The sequence below is a fragment of the Rhinolophus sinicus genome, chromosome 15, assembly GCF_057876585.1.
Source record: "Rhinolophus sinicus isolate RSI-liver-muscle chromosome 15, RSI-T2T, whole genome shotgun sequence".
NCBI lineage: Eukaryota > Metazoa > Chordata > Mammalia > Chiroptera > Rhinolophidae > Rhinolophus > Rhinolophus sinicus.
In genome coordinates, this window is record NC_142515.1 from 26,408,359 (window position 1) to 26,426,730 (window position 18,372).

An 18,372-nucleotide genomic window follows, 5' to 3' on the forward strand; every position below is an offset into this window, starting at 1 on the left:
CCACCAGATGGGCAAAACATTAAGAGGTTGGCTGTACGCAGTGCTGGGGTGGGGATGTGAGGCAGCTGGCATGGCCTTACACGGCCGGTGCGTGTAAGTCCATACAACCTTTTTTGGAGAGCAGCTGTTAACATTTTTTTTACACGTACTTCCTCTGCAACCTGAACCCTACTTCTAGGCATCTGTTCTAGAAAAATGCTCACACCTCACAGAGAAGCACGTCCAAGAGTGTTGACTGCCATTGGAAATGTCCGGAATGTCTGGCAACAGAGAAATTGCTCAGTAAGCTATGAGGCATCTCTTCTTTGCGATACCGTGAAGCAGTTTGACAAAATGGTGGGTGAATCCATGTGTGCAGCCCTGGAAAGATCTCCAAGGTGTGCTGTTTAGGGACAAAAAGCAAGCTGCTCAGTAATCATATGTCGTGGATAGATCTGATTTGTAAGGAAGAGCCATGTGTGTACATTTGGGGAAGGGCTGGAAGGCCACATACCTAAGCACGGTGACCATGCATCCTGAGTCTGGCAACGACAGTGGGTATAGATTTTTTTTTGTAATGTGAATGTATCATAGTTTACTTAACCACTCCCCCATTGACTACCCCCTGGTTCCAGTGTTCCGATGAAAAGAAATGCTGCAATCAGTCCATTGCACAGAAGTGTTTTTGTGCTTGTCCAGGTATATCTGTGAGATAAACTCCCAGAAACAGAATTGGGGGGTCAAAAAGCAACTGCACTGGGAATTTGATAGCTATCACAAAATTCCCCTGCATTGGAGTTATTTCAATTTGCACTACCATCAATCACAAAGGAATGCGCCTTTTTAAAAAAATTGAAGTAAAATTCACATAATGTAAAATTAACCATTTTAATGTGTATAATTCAGCGGCATTTAGTACCTTCACAATGTTGTGTGAGGTGGAGACTTTGGTGTGAAATGCTTGAAAGTAGTTTATGATGAGAATGTATTTGTATGCTCCTTGTTTAATTAAAAATGAAAAGAAAAAGAGTGTGGGCTTCAGAGTCATAAAACTCTGGGTCTGGATCCAGCGGTGGCCCTTCACTAGTTGTGTGACCTCAGGGAAATGACTTATTCCACAAGAGGCTCAGTTCCCACATCTCTAAGATGGAGAAAAAACTTACACTGCGGGGCTAAGGAGTGGGTTAGATGCACTACCGTGGGAAAAGCAGCTGGTTCAGGACAGAGGTGTGTGCTGGTTTCTTTCTCCCCTGTGCACTCTGCAGGCAGTGCATTCCTAGGCTCTGCCCTAACAGCATCATGAATTCAAAGCCCACTTCCCCACTTTCTCTTTGCAATCCTAGGCAAGTGCCTTCATCTTTTTTTTCTTTTATAAAGATTTTATTGGGGAAGGGGAACAGGACTTTATTGGGGAACAGTGTGTATTTCCAGGACTCTTTAAAAAAATTTTTTATTGGGGAACAGTGGTGTGTTTTTCTCCAGACTCTCATCAGTGCCATCCAAGTCAAGTTGTTGTCCTTTCAATCTTAGTTGTGGAGGGCACAGCTCAGCTCCAGGTCCAGTCGCCGTTGTTAGTTGCAGGGGGCGCAGCCCAACATCCCTTACGGGAGTCGAACCGGCAACCTTGTGGTTGAGAGCCCGCGCTCCAAACAACTGAGCCATCTGGGAGCTCAGCGGCAGCTCATTGACTTCATTCTAGTTGCGGAGGGCACAGCTCGCTGGCCCATGTGGAAATCGAACTGGCAGCCCTGTTGCCCAGAGCCCGCGTTCTAACCAACTGAGCCACCGTCCGTCATGCCTTCATCTTTTTGAGCCTCAGTTTCAACATGTAAAATGGGGATAATAGGGTGTATTGAAGACTAAGTAAGGTAACACATATGAAGGGCTCAAAACCGTGCTTGAAACCACAGTGCATGCTTGTGAAATGGGGCTGTTAGGATTTTTGCCAGCCCCTGGCATAGTGCCCTGTACCCTAGGTGCGTAGTGGTGAAGGACCCCATAAAGCTATAATGCCTGCTTCTCTCTGCTCTTTGACCCAGGGCCATTGGTGCCAACCCCCTGTACTGTGACTGCCACCTCCGCTGGCTATCCGGCTGGGTGAAGACAGGCTATAAGGAACCGGGCATTGCCCGTTGTGCTGGGCCCCCAGACATGGAGGGCAAGCTGCTCCTTACCACGCCTGCCAAGAAGTTTGAATGCCAAGGTGAGCCCAGGAGCACGAGAGAGGGGTGGCAGGTACTGGGTTGTGTCCCTTCCTTCCACTGCTGCTGGCTCACAGGACCTGCACAACCCTGGCTGTGCCGTCCAGATACTCCTGCATCCCTGTGGTGACTGGCTGCGGGGGGGGCGGGGAGGTCAGGTGGCAGGAATGAGGTACCTGCGGCTTATTAGCATGGCTGCCTTCTAGTCTTGACATAACAATGAACGAAAAAAGCCAGGCAGAAAATCTCAGGCTTTAATCCCTCCCTGGGGTTATGTAAGGAAAATAAAAATAGCAGCAGCGTTTGTGGAAGCTCCAAGCCTCTCATCAGTGCGAGCACTCAGGCCTCCCTTTGGTGGAATTGTGCTCAGCAATTAGCTTAAACCCCTGAGCCACTGGACCCAGCTGCCATTGTCCTGACATTTGCAGAAATACCGGGCCAGAGTGTGTGATTGGAGGCTTGTCTGGCTTTGCTCTGAAGGCACCTCACCCTGGGCATCTATAAATGCTTGTTCAGATTGACTGATTGACTGACAGCGCAAGCCCTGGGAGCTGTGCTGAGCAGAGGGAGGTGGCTGCCCCAGGCCCAGCTTTGTGTGCTGGGGGACAACTGGGGGAGCTCACTGGAGGCTGTGGGGCATGGCCCCTGCCCTCTGCACGCTCATAGACCACCAACGGAAATGAAACTGACAGCTATAGGTTAATGAGGAGGCCCCAGGCCACCCTGTGTGCAGGATGCTGTCACGGGAGTAACAGTTCAAAGGGGTCCGATCTGTAGTTTGGCTGTCGGCTGTTGGGAGCCAGCCAATTTATGTTGAAACATTTCCTCGGGATTTATTTAATCAGGTGGGGTTGGTACTGGTGAGAAGTTTTTTTGGTTGTTGTTGTTTTTACTTTTTATTGAAATATAACACACATGACAGAAAAGTACGCAGCTCGTAAGTGAATGGCTTGCTGAATTTTCACAAACTGAATGCACACAAGTAACGAGAAGCAGAATCCCACCTGCACTCAGGAAGCCCCCTCACACTTCATTCCAGTTATTACTGAAAAGTGTTTCTGTGTCTATTCATACTCACGCCCCTTCAGCAAAACCAGTATTTCTCCACATCTAGAAGGAGCCTTAAGTGGAAAACGAAGTGAGCTGGCCGCTCTTATTGTGTATCCTTGTGAGGTCCTAATGCCCCTCGTAGGAGGTGCCCAGGGAGCCCGGCTGCTAGCTCCTTGTCCACCTCCAAGTTCAGGGAAAGATGACAGGTGAGTCCTGGAGAAGGTCCTGCCTGTAGCCAGAGAGGTGACAGGAAAGGGTCCGTCCCTGTTCAGCTTTGGAGAGAAACAACTTTAAGGCAAGTGGACCTCTTCCTCCTACGTGTGGCCTCCTCGCAGAGCTGTGTCTCCTCTCTGCCAAGGTGGATACCCTTGTTATCCTGGTCAGTGGGTGACAGGACTGGGGGTAGTGGCCTCAGAAGGGTGTGAGGGGATTGAGAAAAGGTGAGCTGCCTTTAGTAATAGCGACTATGGTGCCCTCACACTGAAGGCGCTGCCCTGGCCACCATGCAGGGGTTGCTGAGGTGCCCGGTGCCAGCCCGTTAAGCACTTTTTGTGGATTAGCAAATTTAATCCTATGGCCCTGTGAGGCGGAGGCTGTTCCCACCTCCTTTGATAGAGGAGGGTCCGGAGGCTGGAGAGAAGGACCAGGAAAGGAAGGTGAACACAACCAGGAGGAAATACAGGGAGTGGCAAACATCCCCTTGGGGAAAAAGCTTCTGACCACCCATTTCTAAAGAGCTGGATGCTGGAGTTGGGGAGGTAAGGGCTCTGTGCGCAGTCCCCTCCTCCCTGTACTAACCCCCTCCCCCTTGCCTCAGGTCCTCCCACCCTGGCTGTCCAGGCCAAGTGTGATCCCTGCTTGTCCAGCCCGTGCCAGAACCAGGGCACCTGCCATAACGACCCCCTTGAGGTATACAAGTGTGCCTGCCCCAGTGGCTATAAGGTGAGTGGAGACTGAAGGGGGAGGAGGGGGGCTGCTCAAGTGTGCGGAGGGCAGAGCTGGGTCTGTCTTGTTCCCCACTCTGCCCCCAGTGCCCTGAGAGCAGTACCTGGTCCAGAGCAGGTGCTTGAGTGAACATTTAATCAGTGACTCAACATATGAATGAATGAATGAATGAATGAATGAATGAATGAATGAATGAATCAACAAGTAACACCCGGGGCAGGCCGGCCAAGGGGCTGAGGGGCTGGCTGTCTCTGTTGGCTCACACTACCCCGATTCTCCCTGGGATCCCCCTCACTGACTTCTTCCCTAGGGCCGAGACTGTGAGGTATCCCTGGACAGCTGTTCCAGTAGCCCCTGTGGAAATGGCGGAAGCTGCCAGGCACAGGAAGGCAAGGAGGCCGACTTCACGTGAGTTGCTTGGAGGGGCCAGACCGGGTGGGCAGGGTGCTGATGGGGGCCGGCACCCAAGCCTCGGTGCCCTGCTCCTCCAAATGGATGGCCAGGCCCCCACCCCTTTGCTTTGGGAGGAGATGGAGATGGGCTCAGAGGGAACAGACACTCACTAGAAGCCTCTCCACACCCACCCAGCCAAAGCCCCTGTTGCCCAGAGACAATGAAAGCGCCCAGCGATGAGGGGCTGCTGGAGTCACACAATAGGCAGCGTGGGGCTGGGCTTGGAGCTGAGCTGCCCACTGCTGCTCCAGGCCTCTTTCTGAGCTTCCCATGTGCCAGGGAGGTCTTTTGATGGCACTGAGAATCCATGGCCAAGGGCATACGCAGTGGCAGTGCCAAGGGGCAGCTTGGGGGCCATTTTAAACCCCTATAATCTCCACTAACCTGAGCCTCTAATCGAAGTCAAACATCTGCTTGTTGTGCCAATGTTGCCTGAAGGCAGGGCCCTTTGCCAGCTCCGTCCTATCAAGTCACCCCCTGAAGCCCCTAGACAGGGGTGGGGAGGCCTGCCCAGAGGTGGCAGCAAGTCCTGGTCACATCCTCCGGGGCCTCACTCCCCACCCCTGTCATCTCATGGTCCCCCTGCTCCCTCAAGAGCAGCCAGTTTCCCACCGCGCAGTGAAGGCCCGGCCCTCAGGACTCCCCTCTCAGGTCCTCCCAGTGCTGACATCATCATGCACATCCCCTCACTGACCCTGCTCCCCCAGGACACCTCGGGGAGCCCCCCAGTTCCTAGTGCTCTCCTGGACCCAGAGCTTTTCTGAGGAATACTGGATATTTAGTTGAAAATAAACTGCCAGTCGAACAAACTGGCTCTTCAGAAAATGATGTTGTATCTGCTGGCAGAAAGGCCAAACCTATCTTTGCAAAGCCAAACTACCAGATACAAAAAAAGAAAACACTAAATGGCTACCCCCCCATCCCTCCCGCCCCCATTTGTCACCTTGGAAATGGTGTCTTTACAATAGGCTTTGTCTTCCTGTGGGCTTGGGCAGCAGTTCCATCAAAGACCCCTCCTCAGTCCCTGGATTGGGGTGGTGGGGTGGCCGGGGATGGTGTCTGGAGAGTGACAGGCTGAGAGGACACCTCCCAAAACTCCCCCTGCTGGGCAGAGAGGGGGTGCAGCTCTGGGTAGCCCCCTTCTCACCTAGCAGCCCTACAGATTAGGGGCTGTCAGGTGGGCTCTCCAGGTAGAAGGGAGGTCCCTCCCTGAGTTACCCCTCAACCCTGAGGCTTACAAGGGCTTCCTCTATTTTCCCCAATCCACGGGGACTTTCTGAAATGCAAGCTAATCCCTCAGCTTAAAACCTCTCTGTTGCTGCACCCCCCTCCCAGTCTTACTGGGGAAAAATTAAATTCCAGGACATGCCACACAACAGTGGGCTTCAAACGTTTTTGCTCACATAGCCCCCCAAAACAGAAATTTAAAACTACACACCCACTTACACATTCTTAGAGTGACAGCTGAAATTTTTCATCGTAAGTTTAATTTTTTGTTGCAAAGGACGTAATTTTCAGGGTATTATAAATATTAACATTTTAAAATAAAATTATCACTCTGTAAATCACTCTTTTATCATTCTCCAATGTACTCTGAATTGCACAGCAGTTTGATACCATTTAAAAATTACAGAATCTCCTTTTACAGTTTAAACGTCTACCTCATTCTTTTTTTTCTTCTTGAATGAGTATTTCCATTTTCCTCCCCATGCCACTCCCCCATCTTTCCATCTAGTGCAATCTGTTTTTTTGCTAGAGTCTTTTCTTGAGCACACTGCCATACTTCTCTGGCACCAACGTGGGTATGTATGTTTAAATTTAAAGTTTTTTCTTATTTTTGTGACCATAAGCCTCTGATTAAAAGTCTCTTTTACATTGGGTTACCATTACAATGATCAATAATATACAGTTGATCAAAACAACATTACTGTGTACAAAATTTGATTGATAATTAGTACACATAAAAGTAAAATTTTATTAGATGTATCTCTTAATGAGATAGATGGAGTTTTTTGTTTTTGTTTTTTTTTGTGTGTGTTCTTTTCTTATCTTAGTTGGTTTATGTGTCCGTGGGTGAATCTTACAGAAGGAGAGAGGGCTCAGCAGCTAATCTATTCCATATTTATATGAGTATATACCTATAAATGCTGAGAAAGTTGGTTCACATAAATAAACCCACAGGATTAGGAGTTTTATTATAGCCATGCCACTCAAGTCTTTGAAACGCTTCTGAGTTTAAATGCCAAAACCCCAGAGTGATCTGTCATCAAAAATTATTTTTAATGCTCTATCAGCTGACAATTCTGTGAGGTCTTCCTTCAATTATTTTTAACACAGGGAACTGGAAACCTCTGGACTTGCAAAAACCATTTGTTCATTCACCTTCAAAACATCAATATTCCTAATTGTCCCTTTATTTGGGTGTGAGGATTTTAGGGCCCGGATATGTCCCACCTTGGACTTGGGCTGGGACAGGTGTGTACACCTTTTTGGAGCTCTGGGGCAGGTCAGTCTAGAGAAGAGTTCATGTAGAACTTGAAGACCTGGAAATTAATTTCTCAGACCTCTTTGACCCACATGTCCCTTGGAAAACCCCGGTGTCCCAGGGGAAGGAATACCTGGTTTGAAGATGCTCTTGAGTAGCTCCTGGCCCCGTTCTTACCCGATCCCCAACGTCTGTGCTCCCGAAGGCCTGAACTATTGGGATGAGCAGGACCCCTCCCAGAGAACTGACTGTAGGGTGTCCTCCAGGCTTTTGCACACGCCTCTGTCCCCCCGCCCCCTGCAGTCTTCCCTTTCCTTCCTGCTCTCCCCTGTGAGGGTCCTTGGCTAACTCAAGCCTGCCCTCAGCATTCCTCCCCAAGGAGGACCGAGGTGTTCTCTGCCTGCTTGTCTGCCCTTTCCAGCCTCAGGGCTGCGCCATCCTGATACTAACCGCCTCTCTCCTGGCCACCTGTCTCCACATCGTCTCCCCCACTTGACTTGAGTCCCTTGAGTACAGGGCAGGTCTTGTTCACCTCTAACTCCAGCACCTAGCAAGGGCCTGGTCCAGAACAGCGACCAAAACTCTGGGACGATGATGCTGACTGGTAGCCACAGGCCACCAGTGTCTCAGGAAGCCTGTCACCCTGGCCGTGGGCCCACCCCTTGTCCCTCTTCCCCTGCTTCCATAGGTGCTCCTGTCCCACCGGCTTTGAAGGACCTACCTGTTGGGTGAACACAGACGACTGTGTGGAGCATGCATGTGCCAATGGGGGCACCTGTGTGGATGGTGTGGGCAACTACAGCTGTCAGTGCCCCCTGCAGTATGCAGGTACGTGGGATTTGAGTGTCTGTGGGGTGGTGAGCACTGGCGCACATGCCCTGAGCCCAATTCCCGTGGGCAGAAGGGCTGGGGCCCTACCTCAGTGTCTACAGGAGCTTTCTCCTGGGCCGGCTGGCTGTCAGGGCACGATGGGGGCAGCTTCTCTCCTGTCTCTCCCTCATTTTTTTTACCCAGGAAGGGCCTGTGAGCAGCTGGTGGACTTCTGTTCTCCAGATTTGAACCCGTGTCAGCACAAGGCCCAGTGTGTGGGTACCCCGGATGGGCCCAGGTCAGTGTTGCCCATTTCCAGGGCCAGGGAAGGGCATAGGCTGCCAAGTCACCTCCCCTCCACCCCCTCCCCTTCCATAGCTTATTTCACCTGTCAAGTGGGTTTGGTCTCAGCTGTACAGGGTTCCTGTGAGTCAGTGTGGGGGGTGGATATGAGGACAGTTTTGCGGTCAGACAGACCTGGGGTCACAGTAGGACCCTGAATGGATGGCTTGACCACTCTGAGCCTCAGTTTTCTCATCTGCAAACTGGACACGCCGAAAGCTTCCTCCTGGGGTGGTTGTAAGGATCGGATGAGCCAACGCATAGAAAGCACTTAGTTCCGTGTCTGACATCTGATAAACGTTGCATAAATAGCTATTATCATTTCAGATTTACAATTTCTCATCCCCAGTTACAAAATCCCCCAAATTCTGAAAACCAAAAGCCAGTTTGATAGCATGATTGGATCTGTCCTCAACGTGTTTGGTAATAAAAGCTGATCTGCAGAGATACGGGATTATTTACAGTCACTATTCATCCATGTGTATGAATAAATGGAATTTTGCTGTGGAAATGGGAACATGTTTGATTTAGGGGCTGCCCCAGATATCCCTGGCCTGTTATAGAACATACAGTTATAGGCACTATATTACCTTTCCAAAATCCAAAACACTCTGAGTTCGGAAAACTGTCTGGTCCTAGGAAGTTTGGATAAGATGTTCTTGACTATTGTCACCATTGTTGCTACTGGCACATATGGAGGCACTTTGTCACCTGAAGACTGTGATATGAAGGTCATGGGCTTTTAAGAGTTTACTCTCATCTGCCGTTTTGCAAACATAGTGTCATTTCTGGGATTCCTGTTCCACGGGTGATCGGGGCAGGGCTCCTTGAGGTCTGTGGCTGAGGGACCCCAGCCACTCAGGCCAGGTGGGAGGTGGGGTCACCAGGGAACCCTTGGTCCAGCAGGAGCCACTTGAGGCCCATGGGCCCCAGGAGAGTCAAGGATTATGGAGGCCCAGATTCGAGATCGAGGTACCACATGGGAGCCTCCACCCAAGTGGTGGACAGAAGGGGCCCTCCTGGGTGAGCTGCTGGGTGGGGCTGGCAGATCAAATGGCATGCCTACCCCTCAGCGAGGCTGGACCTCAGAAAGGGGAATAAAGCAGGGCTGCACATCGTCCCGCACACTGTGCTGGGGTCATCCTGCACACAGGGGGCGTAGGGTGCATGTTCTCTCCACTTCCTGTCTTGGAAAGATGGAATTAACAGACACTCAGCTGTGCCTGGTACTGTACCTGGAACCCAGCAAGTATTCAGCACATTCAACGAATGAATGAATGAAATGAAGGGGTAGGTGGTGGCTTAGCTACTAAAACATTTTTCAGACTGCTGCTCAAGCTCCAATACTGTCTTTGTGATCAGTTGGGTGGGTCAAGATTACATAAAATATCAGAGGACATCATTGCCATTCTATATAGTGTGATGGCATGAAACTGGATTTAGGTGTGTGTGTGTGTGTGTGTGTGTGCGCGCGCGCGCACACACTGGATAAAAAGGGATTTCTTACAGTTTGAAAAACACTGGTAATGAGTAAAAAATCCAGGCAGGAGCACCCGCCTGCCAGGTTGTGGAGTTTGCAATTTGCAGTTTGCAGTATGGAAGGGTTTCCTGCAAGGGTTTCTGAGTGATGGCTGGGGTGTTTGCTGGAGGCTTCCCGGAGGCAGTGAGGTCTTGGCCTGGCTGGACCAAGGCAGGGAGAGAGGAGAGGGGAATCCAGAATCAACAGGTGTGAAAGCTGTGAAGTGCCAGTGGGATAGGGGTTGCGCCAGTGAGATAGGTCGGAGCACAGCGTGGGCCTGATGTGGGAGGAGCGGGACCACGAGCATCTTGCAAGGCTGTGACTGAAAAGGGGGTGGAGGACTGTGCCCTTTATTTGATAGGCAAATGGTTGGTTGAAATGGATTTTCACGGAAGCAGTGAAGCACAGTATGAGCTGAGAAGATGGGGGCTCACAGAGAGGCAGGCACGAGCCCTGCTGGGGCCTGGAGGCTGGGCTGGTGGAGCTGAGAAGGCTGGGGAAGAGGGATGAATGAGCCCCATGACGCAGGGCTGTGTGCTGGAGAGCAGCTGGGCGGGTCAAGAAGGGGCTGATGTTTGGCCCTCGACGTGCTGGTGGTGGTGAGACTGGGTCCTCCCTGGCAAATTCCCATATCGTCCTGCCCCTGCGTGTCCACCCTCCCAGCCCAGAGCCCACTTGAGCCCACACAAGCTCTTTTTGTCCTAGAAAAGGGTCCCAGGATGGGCTAGGGGCATCTTTATATTCAGGGCTCTCTTTGACCTCCTGGGGTCCCCATCGACCCACAGGACCTTGCGAGTGTCTGTCACACACACAGCCCCTGGGCCCCACCGGCCCCTGGCTGATCACCCCCCAACCCCTGCCCATCCCCAGGTGTGAGTGTGCACCAGGTTATACAGGAGACAACTGCAGTGAGGAGCAGGATGACTGCAGAGATCACCACTGCCAGAATGGGGCCCAGTGCGTGGATGAAGTCAACAGCTACTCCTGCCTCTGTGCGGAGGGCTACAGGTGAGCCGCCCTGGATGCACCTCGAGGGACTGACTCCTCCTAGCTGTCAGCCCCTGGGCTGGCAGGAGCCCCCAGGCATAACTAGTGGGAAGAAGTAAGGGTTATAGCCTGGGAGTTTTGTCTTGGGGTTTGAACTATGGCTATGCCAGTCCCAGCTGTGTGGCTTTGGGAAAGTTTCTTAACCACTCAGAGCATAGGCAGAGGGTCCATTACCTGTTTGGTGGAGGGAGTAGAAGGTGGGTACAGATTTGTAAGTAGTGCCCCATTTCTTACCTGCCCTGGAACTTCTGAAGACACATCCTGCCATAAAGGTCATTTCTTTGCCTTTGTATCCGGCCTCTTTTGGGAGGTTGGAAGGGGAAGGCACCTGCCCTCCTTCTGGCCACCCACCTCCCATGCTGTGCTTGGGTCTTTTTTTTTCTTCCATTTTTTACAGTTTTATTGATATATAATTTATAGACCATACAAGTCCCCCAGTTAAAGGGTACGATTTAATGGCTTTTATTATATTTCCAGACTTGTACATCGATTACTGCAATTTTAGAACATTTTCATTACTCCAGAAAGAAAGTCCACACTTCTTATCTGTCATCCCAACCCCCCTCCATCCCAGCCCCAGGCAACCGCTCATCTACTAATATCTGTATCTATAGATTTGCTTATTCTGGATACATCATACAAATGGAAGCATATACTCTGTGGTCCTTTGTGACTGGCTTTCACTTAGCCTCATGTTTTCAAGGCTCATCCATGTGGTTCATGTATCAGAACATCATTCATTTCTTTTTCTGGCTGAACATTAGTCCGCGTATGGATGTGCCACATTTGTTTATCCATTCATCAGTCGATGGGTTGTTGCCACTTTTTGGCTCATGTGCATGCTGATGCCGCAGGCTGTCACAGCATGTATCAGAACTACCTGTTGGTTGTACTGTCCCCGCTTGAATTTCTTTACTTTAGTAATGTGAGTCCTTTCTCTTTTGCTTGTGTCTTAAATCTCAGTTGTTTTTTGTGTGTGTGTGTGTTGTTGTTTTTTTCCCGATAAAATGGGACATGAGCAGTGACTGATTCTTCAATTTTAATGTGCACACGAGTCACCTGGTACCTTGTTAAAAAACAGATTCAGTAGGTCTCCCACTTCTGACAAGTGCCCAAGTGACATCGCTGGTGCTGGTCCAGGGACCACACTTGTTTCTAACCTTGTTCCTCAGTATCCTTCTGGTTCTTAGTTCTCTGGGGAAAAGTATTCGTTAGGAGCATCTTCTGTCCCCTTAAGGATCCAGTTTCCCAAGATGTTTAGTGATATTTTTTTCTACAGGACCTGGGGGGAGGAAGATGATGCCCCTTCACCTGCCCTGTCTGACCTGTGTCCTTTCCCTCCCAGTGGGCAGCTCTGTGAGACCCCCGTCCACCCGCCTACCCCCAGGAGCCCTTGTGAGGGGACCGAGTGCCAGAACGGGGCCAACTGTGTGGACCAGGGCAGCCGGCCTGTGTGCCAGTGCCTCCCGGGCTTCGGTGGCCCCGAGTGTGAGAAGTTGCTCAGTGTCAACTTTGTGGACCGGGACACTTACCTGCAGTTCACTGACCTGCAGAACTGGCCAAGGGCCAACATCACACTGCAGGTGCGTGCCTAGGGCACTGGGCACAGAGTAGAGTCAGACCAGGGGGACCTTGGTCTCAGGTCAGAACACCAAGACTCATCCTTGCCCAGGACAATGGGGAGGCCCCTGTGTTGGTCAAAACTCTCTGGATGTACATGTCAGCATCTCAGCTTGAACTAGTTTAAACACAATTGGAAAGGTTATTGGGTCACAAAACAAATCGCAGAGAAGGGTGGTCTCGTGGGTGACTGGATCCAGAAAACCAACTTACCAGGGTCCTCTCCCACCATCTCTGTCTCATCCACTCCTCAGCTTCCTCCTCCAATGCTGGAGACAGGCTTTCTCCGTGTGGCTAGAGCAGGGCCAGGGTTAGGCCTGGGCTTATATCTTTAACTAAAAGTCCCTGTGGTCCCTTATTTTGCTATTTCATGTCTAGAATTCCATCTCAGAACATCATGTTGAGGGAAAAAAAGCAAGCCCCACTTCAATAGCATTGATGGATAGTACAGAGGATTTGCTAAATATTTCTTGGGGAGGAAGAAGAGAGTAGATTATGTTGCAGGGCACGTGATAAAATATGTAAAACACCTCTTTAGTCATCTCTCTCTTTTCCCCAAATTCCATCCCCTACCCCAAATGCCACATCGTTCTCTCTTTCTTTTGCCCTCTTCTCCTTTTTCTCAGAACCCTTCAGCCTCTCAAACATGCTCACTCTGCTCTTCTCCCCATCATCACCTCTCCCAAATCCTGTCCATTTACATGGTCCACATAGCAAGACAACAGCTAGCCTAACTGCTCCGCCTAAAAAAATTCACCCAAGCCTTACCCAGCCAGTGCCTCAGGGATATCCTTAGAGAGGCTCAGTTTTTCCCACTATCCCTGTGATTGGCTCTCTCTTGCCAGCCCTAGTTGGACAACAATTAACAATCTCAGGGAAGACCTCTGATTGGCCTGCCTTCAGTCACATGCCCATCCCTGGACCAACCACCGAGTCCAAGGAGATGGGCTGCTGTGATTGGCCCAGCCTGGGCCATATGCCAGCTCTACAGACAAGAGGGGCAAGGTCTTTATCAGGAGAGGAAGAGGAATTGGCAGGAAAAAAAAGATCATAGCTCCAACAGCATCATAGAGAGATCTCCCGCCCAAAGCACAACTCCAGCTACCTGTGCGGTCCCAGCAAGGGGCCCTACCTCCTGAGTGGCTCCTTGTAGGTTTTGGTGGCACTGGTTATTAGAGAGCCTTCCTGATCTTGTCCTCTCTGTAGGTCCTACTCTGGCTCCAAGGCAGCTCGCTGAGGATAACGTTCCTCTTAGGGCAGGTGGTCCAAAGGGCTCTTACCTGCTCCTACTGGCACGTAGTTTCCAGGCCTCTGCTGCCCAGCCCTGGCCACACTATCAATGGAGAGAATTTGAATGGGGGCTGGTAGGGCATGAGGAGAAACAGCTTTTGTCAGGCCATGCCCCTTTTTGCCAGGGCATGTCACCTGGGCAGGCAGTAGAGGACAGTTCTGCACACAGCATCTCTTCCTTGTGAGTTCCCCGTCTGCCCCACCTACGAGCCTGTGCTGCCACATTGGACGGGGTGGGAGAGAAAACCCATTGCCCATTAGGTCTCCACGGCAGAGGACAATGGGATCCTGCTGTACAACGGGGACAATGACCACATCGCAGTGGAGCTGTACCAGGGCCACGTGCGTGTCAGCTACGATCCGGGCAGTTACCCCAGCTCTGCCATCTACAGGTAGGGCTTCCTCATGCCCACCAGCCACTCTCAGGGGTCTCCTGGGCCAAGAGCAGGTCATTCCTGGGACCGCCAGAACCTGGGCTGCCCAAGTGGAAAGGGCGTTTGAACCAGTGAGTGCAGCCCAGCTTGGGTCTGAGGCTCTCTGAGGCCTGGACAGTGGTCCCATCCTTCCCATCCCACCACTATCTCACAGGGGGCTCCTGAGGGGGAGGGGGAGACTGATTAAGTTGGAAACCCCTGCCCCAAACTTAGCTTTCTCCAGGGCATCCCGAGAAGGAGAGCAGGAGGGACTAGGCTATAGACCACCAAGTCCCCATAGACTCCTCCCTAAGAGATGTGGTCCCTTGGGAATCAGCTGCTGGACCAGTGACCTTTCAGGGGATGGTAGGGATGGGCCAAACTGAAGCCCATTCCTTGTGTGGGGACCCCATCTTCTTCCAGTGCTGAGACGATCAATGACGGGCAGTTCCACACTGTTGAGCTGGTCACCTTTGACCAGATGGTGAATCTTTCCATCGATGGCGGCAGTCCCATGACCATGGACAACTTCGGCAAACACTACACACTAAACAGCGAGGCCCCCCTCTATGTGGGAGGTGAGGATCTGCCCTGCCCCCGGCCTCTCCATCAGGTGATGGTGATAGCCATTCCAGGTGGGGCATCTGTTGCTCTCTGGCCTGAGGCTTGCCAGGAGAGCTGGTGCTCAGGGCACGAGTGTGTGTGTGTGTGTGTGTGGGGGTAGTCCAGGTGGTGGGGGAGATTCCTAGTGAATGGCCAAGATGCTGGTGGATTGTTCTCCCCTCCCTGGAGCCAGGCTGTTGTCCGCCCAGCCCAGACTAATCAAGGAGGATGAGTCCTGAGGTGGGCTTGAGGCCTGGCCTGAAGGGGTGGATGTGGGGTGGGGCTGGGAGTTTCCCAGCTGTCTTCTGCCCTGTGGGCATCTTTCCTTTTGTCTTTAGGCCAGAAGGGGATTCTCATTTGTTCAGCGTCTGTTCCCACTCTTGGAATCCTCGTAGGCCCGCTGCGTGAGGCCCAGTCACGGAGTCCCTGCATTAGCTGGGGACTGCACAGCTGGCCTTATAGGCTTTGCGGCTAAATAGCCCTGTCCACCACCTGTGCACATTTCTCAGCGCTGTGGAGGGTGATGCCTAGACGTAGGGCAGGTGTGAGGGATGGAGAACTTGGGTTCTAATCCCAGCTCTGCTATTTACTAGTTATGCAGTTTGGGGCAAGTCACTGAGCATCCAATGGAGTTTAGCAACTCCTACCTCAGAGAGTTGCTGTGAAGCGGTAACCACAAACGTGGGTGGCAAAGTAACATACACTTGAGTTCTAGGCCCCAGTCCTTTGCTGCTTCTGGAGTCTCCAGGAGGTAAAAGCTGGTGTCTCAGAGGGAAAGAAGGAGACCTGGGCGAGGGCATCTAGACGCAGGCACCCAGAGCCTCACTTATCGGCTGGCTGCTGCCAGGCCTGGCACCCTGGGCTCTGATCACAGAGGAAAGAGCTTTTCCATTTCTTCTGGGAAAGAAGTCTGGGCTCTCTAAGGTGGTGGAGGACCTTGGCTCAGGTTGCAGAGACAGAAGGACAGAGGCTGAGGGCAAGAGGGAAGTCTATGGAGATGCCCAGTGGACCTCAGAGGTGGGTGCCTGACTCAGCCCAGCTCTGCTCCCCTCCCTGCTGCCCCAGGGATGCCAGTGGATGTGAACTCGGCTGCCTTCCGCCTATGGCAGATCCTCAATGGCACCAGCTTTCACGGTTGCATCCGAAACCTGTACATCAATAATGAACTGCAGGACTTCACTAAGACGAGGATGAAGCCAGGCGTGGTGCCAGGCTGCGAGCCCTGCCGGAAGCTCTACTGCCTGCATGGCATCTGCCAGCCCAACGCCACCCCGGGGCCCGTGTGCCATTGTGAGGCCGGCTGGGGGGGCCTGCACTGCGACCAGCCAGCGGATGGCCCCTGCCATGGCCACAAGTGAGCCTGGGCTGGGCTCAAGGAGCCCTCACCCTCTACCCACCTGCAGGTTCCCTTCCTTTCCTTGCAAGTTCCCCTTCCCTGTGGTAAAGACACACTGTACTTTTAAAACCCCAAATCGGAATATGCGGCCTAACACAGGGTTGTTGTTTTTTTCCCTGGCTTTCAGTTTTTATTAAGAGGAAAGGTCCTTAGGGAAAAACAGACTCACATTTTGCTCCCAGTGTTTCAATCGTGGGAATAGGCTATCCCATGATACCATGGCTAGGGGTGTGGGGTACCCTTGGGTGGGCCTTGGATTGGCTCTGGCCTATCCTCATAGTGCTTTTTCTCTGTCTCCTACAGGTGTGTCCACGGGAAATGTGTGCCCCTTGATGCTCTTTCCTACAGCTGCCAGTGCCAGGATGGGTACTCGGGGGCCCTGTGCAACCAGGCCGGGGTACCTGCAGACCCGTGTGTGGGCCTGCAGTGCCTGCATGGCCACTGCCAGGCCTTGGCCACCAAGGGGGCACACTGTGTGTGTGATCCTGGCTTTTCGGGCGAGCTATGTGAGCAAGGTCAGGGAACGCCCTCCTGACATGCCCTCTCCAGGGCCCCTCCCCACAGTTGGTTCTAGCAACTTGTTTATTTCTTCCTCCCAACCTCAGCAACCCCTCTGTGCCCCTGCCCTGCTCCTGCACCTTAGGCTGCTATCTGGCTTTAGTGCCCCCCACTCTCTGGGCTCTGAGTCCCACCCCCAGATAGGGCCCCCCTTTATCCCTGGCCTACCTTTTCCTGCAGCCCCCTATGGTGGTAAGTGCCCCTGTTGGCTGGGGTCTCCTTATAAAAGAGATCATCTGGGTAACAGCTCCTGTTCAAACCTCTGCATGTTGGCCCATCACCTCCGGACCAGGGAGCAGCAGGAAGTCTAAAGGGTGGGGACTCCTTCCCAGGCCCTCCCTGGTCCAATAACCAAGATTCTTCTGCTGGAATGGAGACTGCTGAGGGGGGCAGGGGACGCCTTGAGAAATCCAGATCTCAGGCACTTTAGGGTCCGAGGCCACACCCTCCAGCACCAATTCCTCCCTCTAACATTACTGCCTCCCAGCCTCCAGCCTCTTCCTGTACCCCTCTAGCAATGGGGAGCACACCTTGCCCTGGAGGGCGCTGGCAGCTAGAAAGTTCTACCTTCCCACTGACTGCACTGTGGGCCCAGGAGGAAGCGTGTGCATGTGCATGCTGGGCAGGGGGCATGGGACAAAGTGGGGTCTGGGAGCTAGAGGACCCCGTCCAAGTATGCTGCCCTCCTCCTCTCCCCTCTCCCCTCTCCGCCCCCTGCCCTCTCCCTGCTCCACCTCCTTCTGCCTCCCCGGGGCAGCCGGCCCATGGGTGTGCCCTGAGGCTTTCTCTTGGTGTCTGTCCCATCCAGAGTCCGAGTGCCGGGGGGACCCTGTCCGGGACTTTCACCAGGTCCAGAGGGGCTATGCCATCTGCCAGACCACGCGACCACTGTCGTGGGTGGAGTGCCGGGGCTCGTGCCCGGGCCAGGGCTGCTGCCAGGGCCTGCGGCTGAAGCGGAGGAAGCTCGCCTTTGAGTGCAGCGACGGGACCTCCTTTGCGGAGGAGGTGGAGAAGCCCACCAAGTGCGGCTGTGCCCTCTGCGCGTAGCGCCCAGCGCCGGCGGGAGGGGGGAGGGCCAGTGGGGGGCACGGCCACGGGGAGACCTGGGCTGGGGTCGAGCCATCACCAGGGTGGCTACTGGGTGGCTGGACCCTCTCTGGTGGGCCGGGCCGACCTCCCAGGAGCTGGGCAGCCTTTCTTGAGCCAACCGCTGGCAGCTGGGGGCTGAGCAGGTGGGCGAGGCCTGGCTGCAGACCGCCCTCTCCGGAAGTGCCTTGCACAAATAGGCGCTTAATAAATATTTGTTGAATGAATGTGTGCGTGAGGTCAGGCCACGAAGTGCAGCATGGTGACACACTCCCTCCTTGCCTGCTACCTGGGTCTGAAGAAGGGACTGGCCCCTTCCCAAACCAGCCTTTCCCTCTTGTCTGAGGCCCTTGCTGGCGCCAGAGCCCCTTCCCCCTGCAGATAACCTTGAAGGACTCTCAGCCTGCCCAGGGGCAGCCAGCCTGGCTCTTAGCTCCAGCTGCACAGCGTCTTCAGGCAGTAGGCCAGGCTGCAGAGGGGAAGGACTCCCTCCTGCTGGCCAGGAAGGGACTGACCCTTGCCCCGGGGCCAATTGGCTGTGCAGCCACTGCTCCCTCAGGAACAATGCAGGGGAT

At 52.9% G+C, this 18,372-nt stretch overlaps 1 protein-coding gene across 1 annotated transcript in view; it reads left to right on the plus strand.

Moving 5' to 3' along the window:
- SLIT1 (slit guidance ligand 1) overlaps positions 1-18,024 on the plus strand; it is a 156,392-nt gene extending 138,368 nt beyond the window's left edge. Inside the window, exons 26-37 of the mRNA XM_019724789.3 lie at positions 2,019-2,182; positions 4,048-4,172; positions 4,486-4,583; positions 7,802-7,941; positions 8,128-8,221; positions 10,655-10,792; positions 12,177-12,414; positions 14,003-14,133; positions 14,578-14,732; positions 15,823-16,111; positions 16,457-16,668; positions 17,520-18,024. Of these exons, the coding sequence (XP_019580348.3) occupies positions 2,019-2,182; positions 4,048-4,172; positions 4,486-4,583; positions 7,802-7,941; positions 8,128-8,221; positions 10,655-10,792; positions 12,177-12,414; positions 14,003-14,133; positions 14,578-14,732; positions 15,823-16,111; positions 16,457-16,668; positions 17,520-17,758 (2,023 nt within the window). The 3' untranslated portion in view covers positions 17,759-18,024. The remainder of the gene's footprint in view (positions 1-2,018; positions 2,183-4,047; positions 4,173-4,485; positions 4,584-7,801; positions 7,942-8,127; positions 8,222-10,654; positions 10,793-12,176; positions 12,415-14,002; positions 14,134-14,577; positions 14,733-15,822; positions 16,112-16,456; positions 16,669-17,519) is intronic.
- The last annotated feature ends 348 nt before the right edge of the window (positions 18,025-18,372 follow it).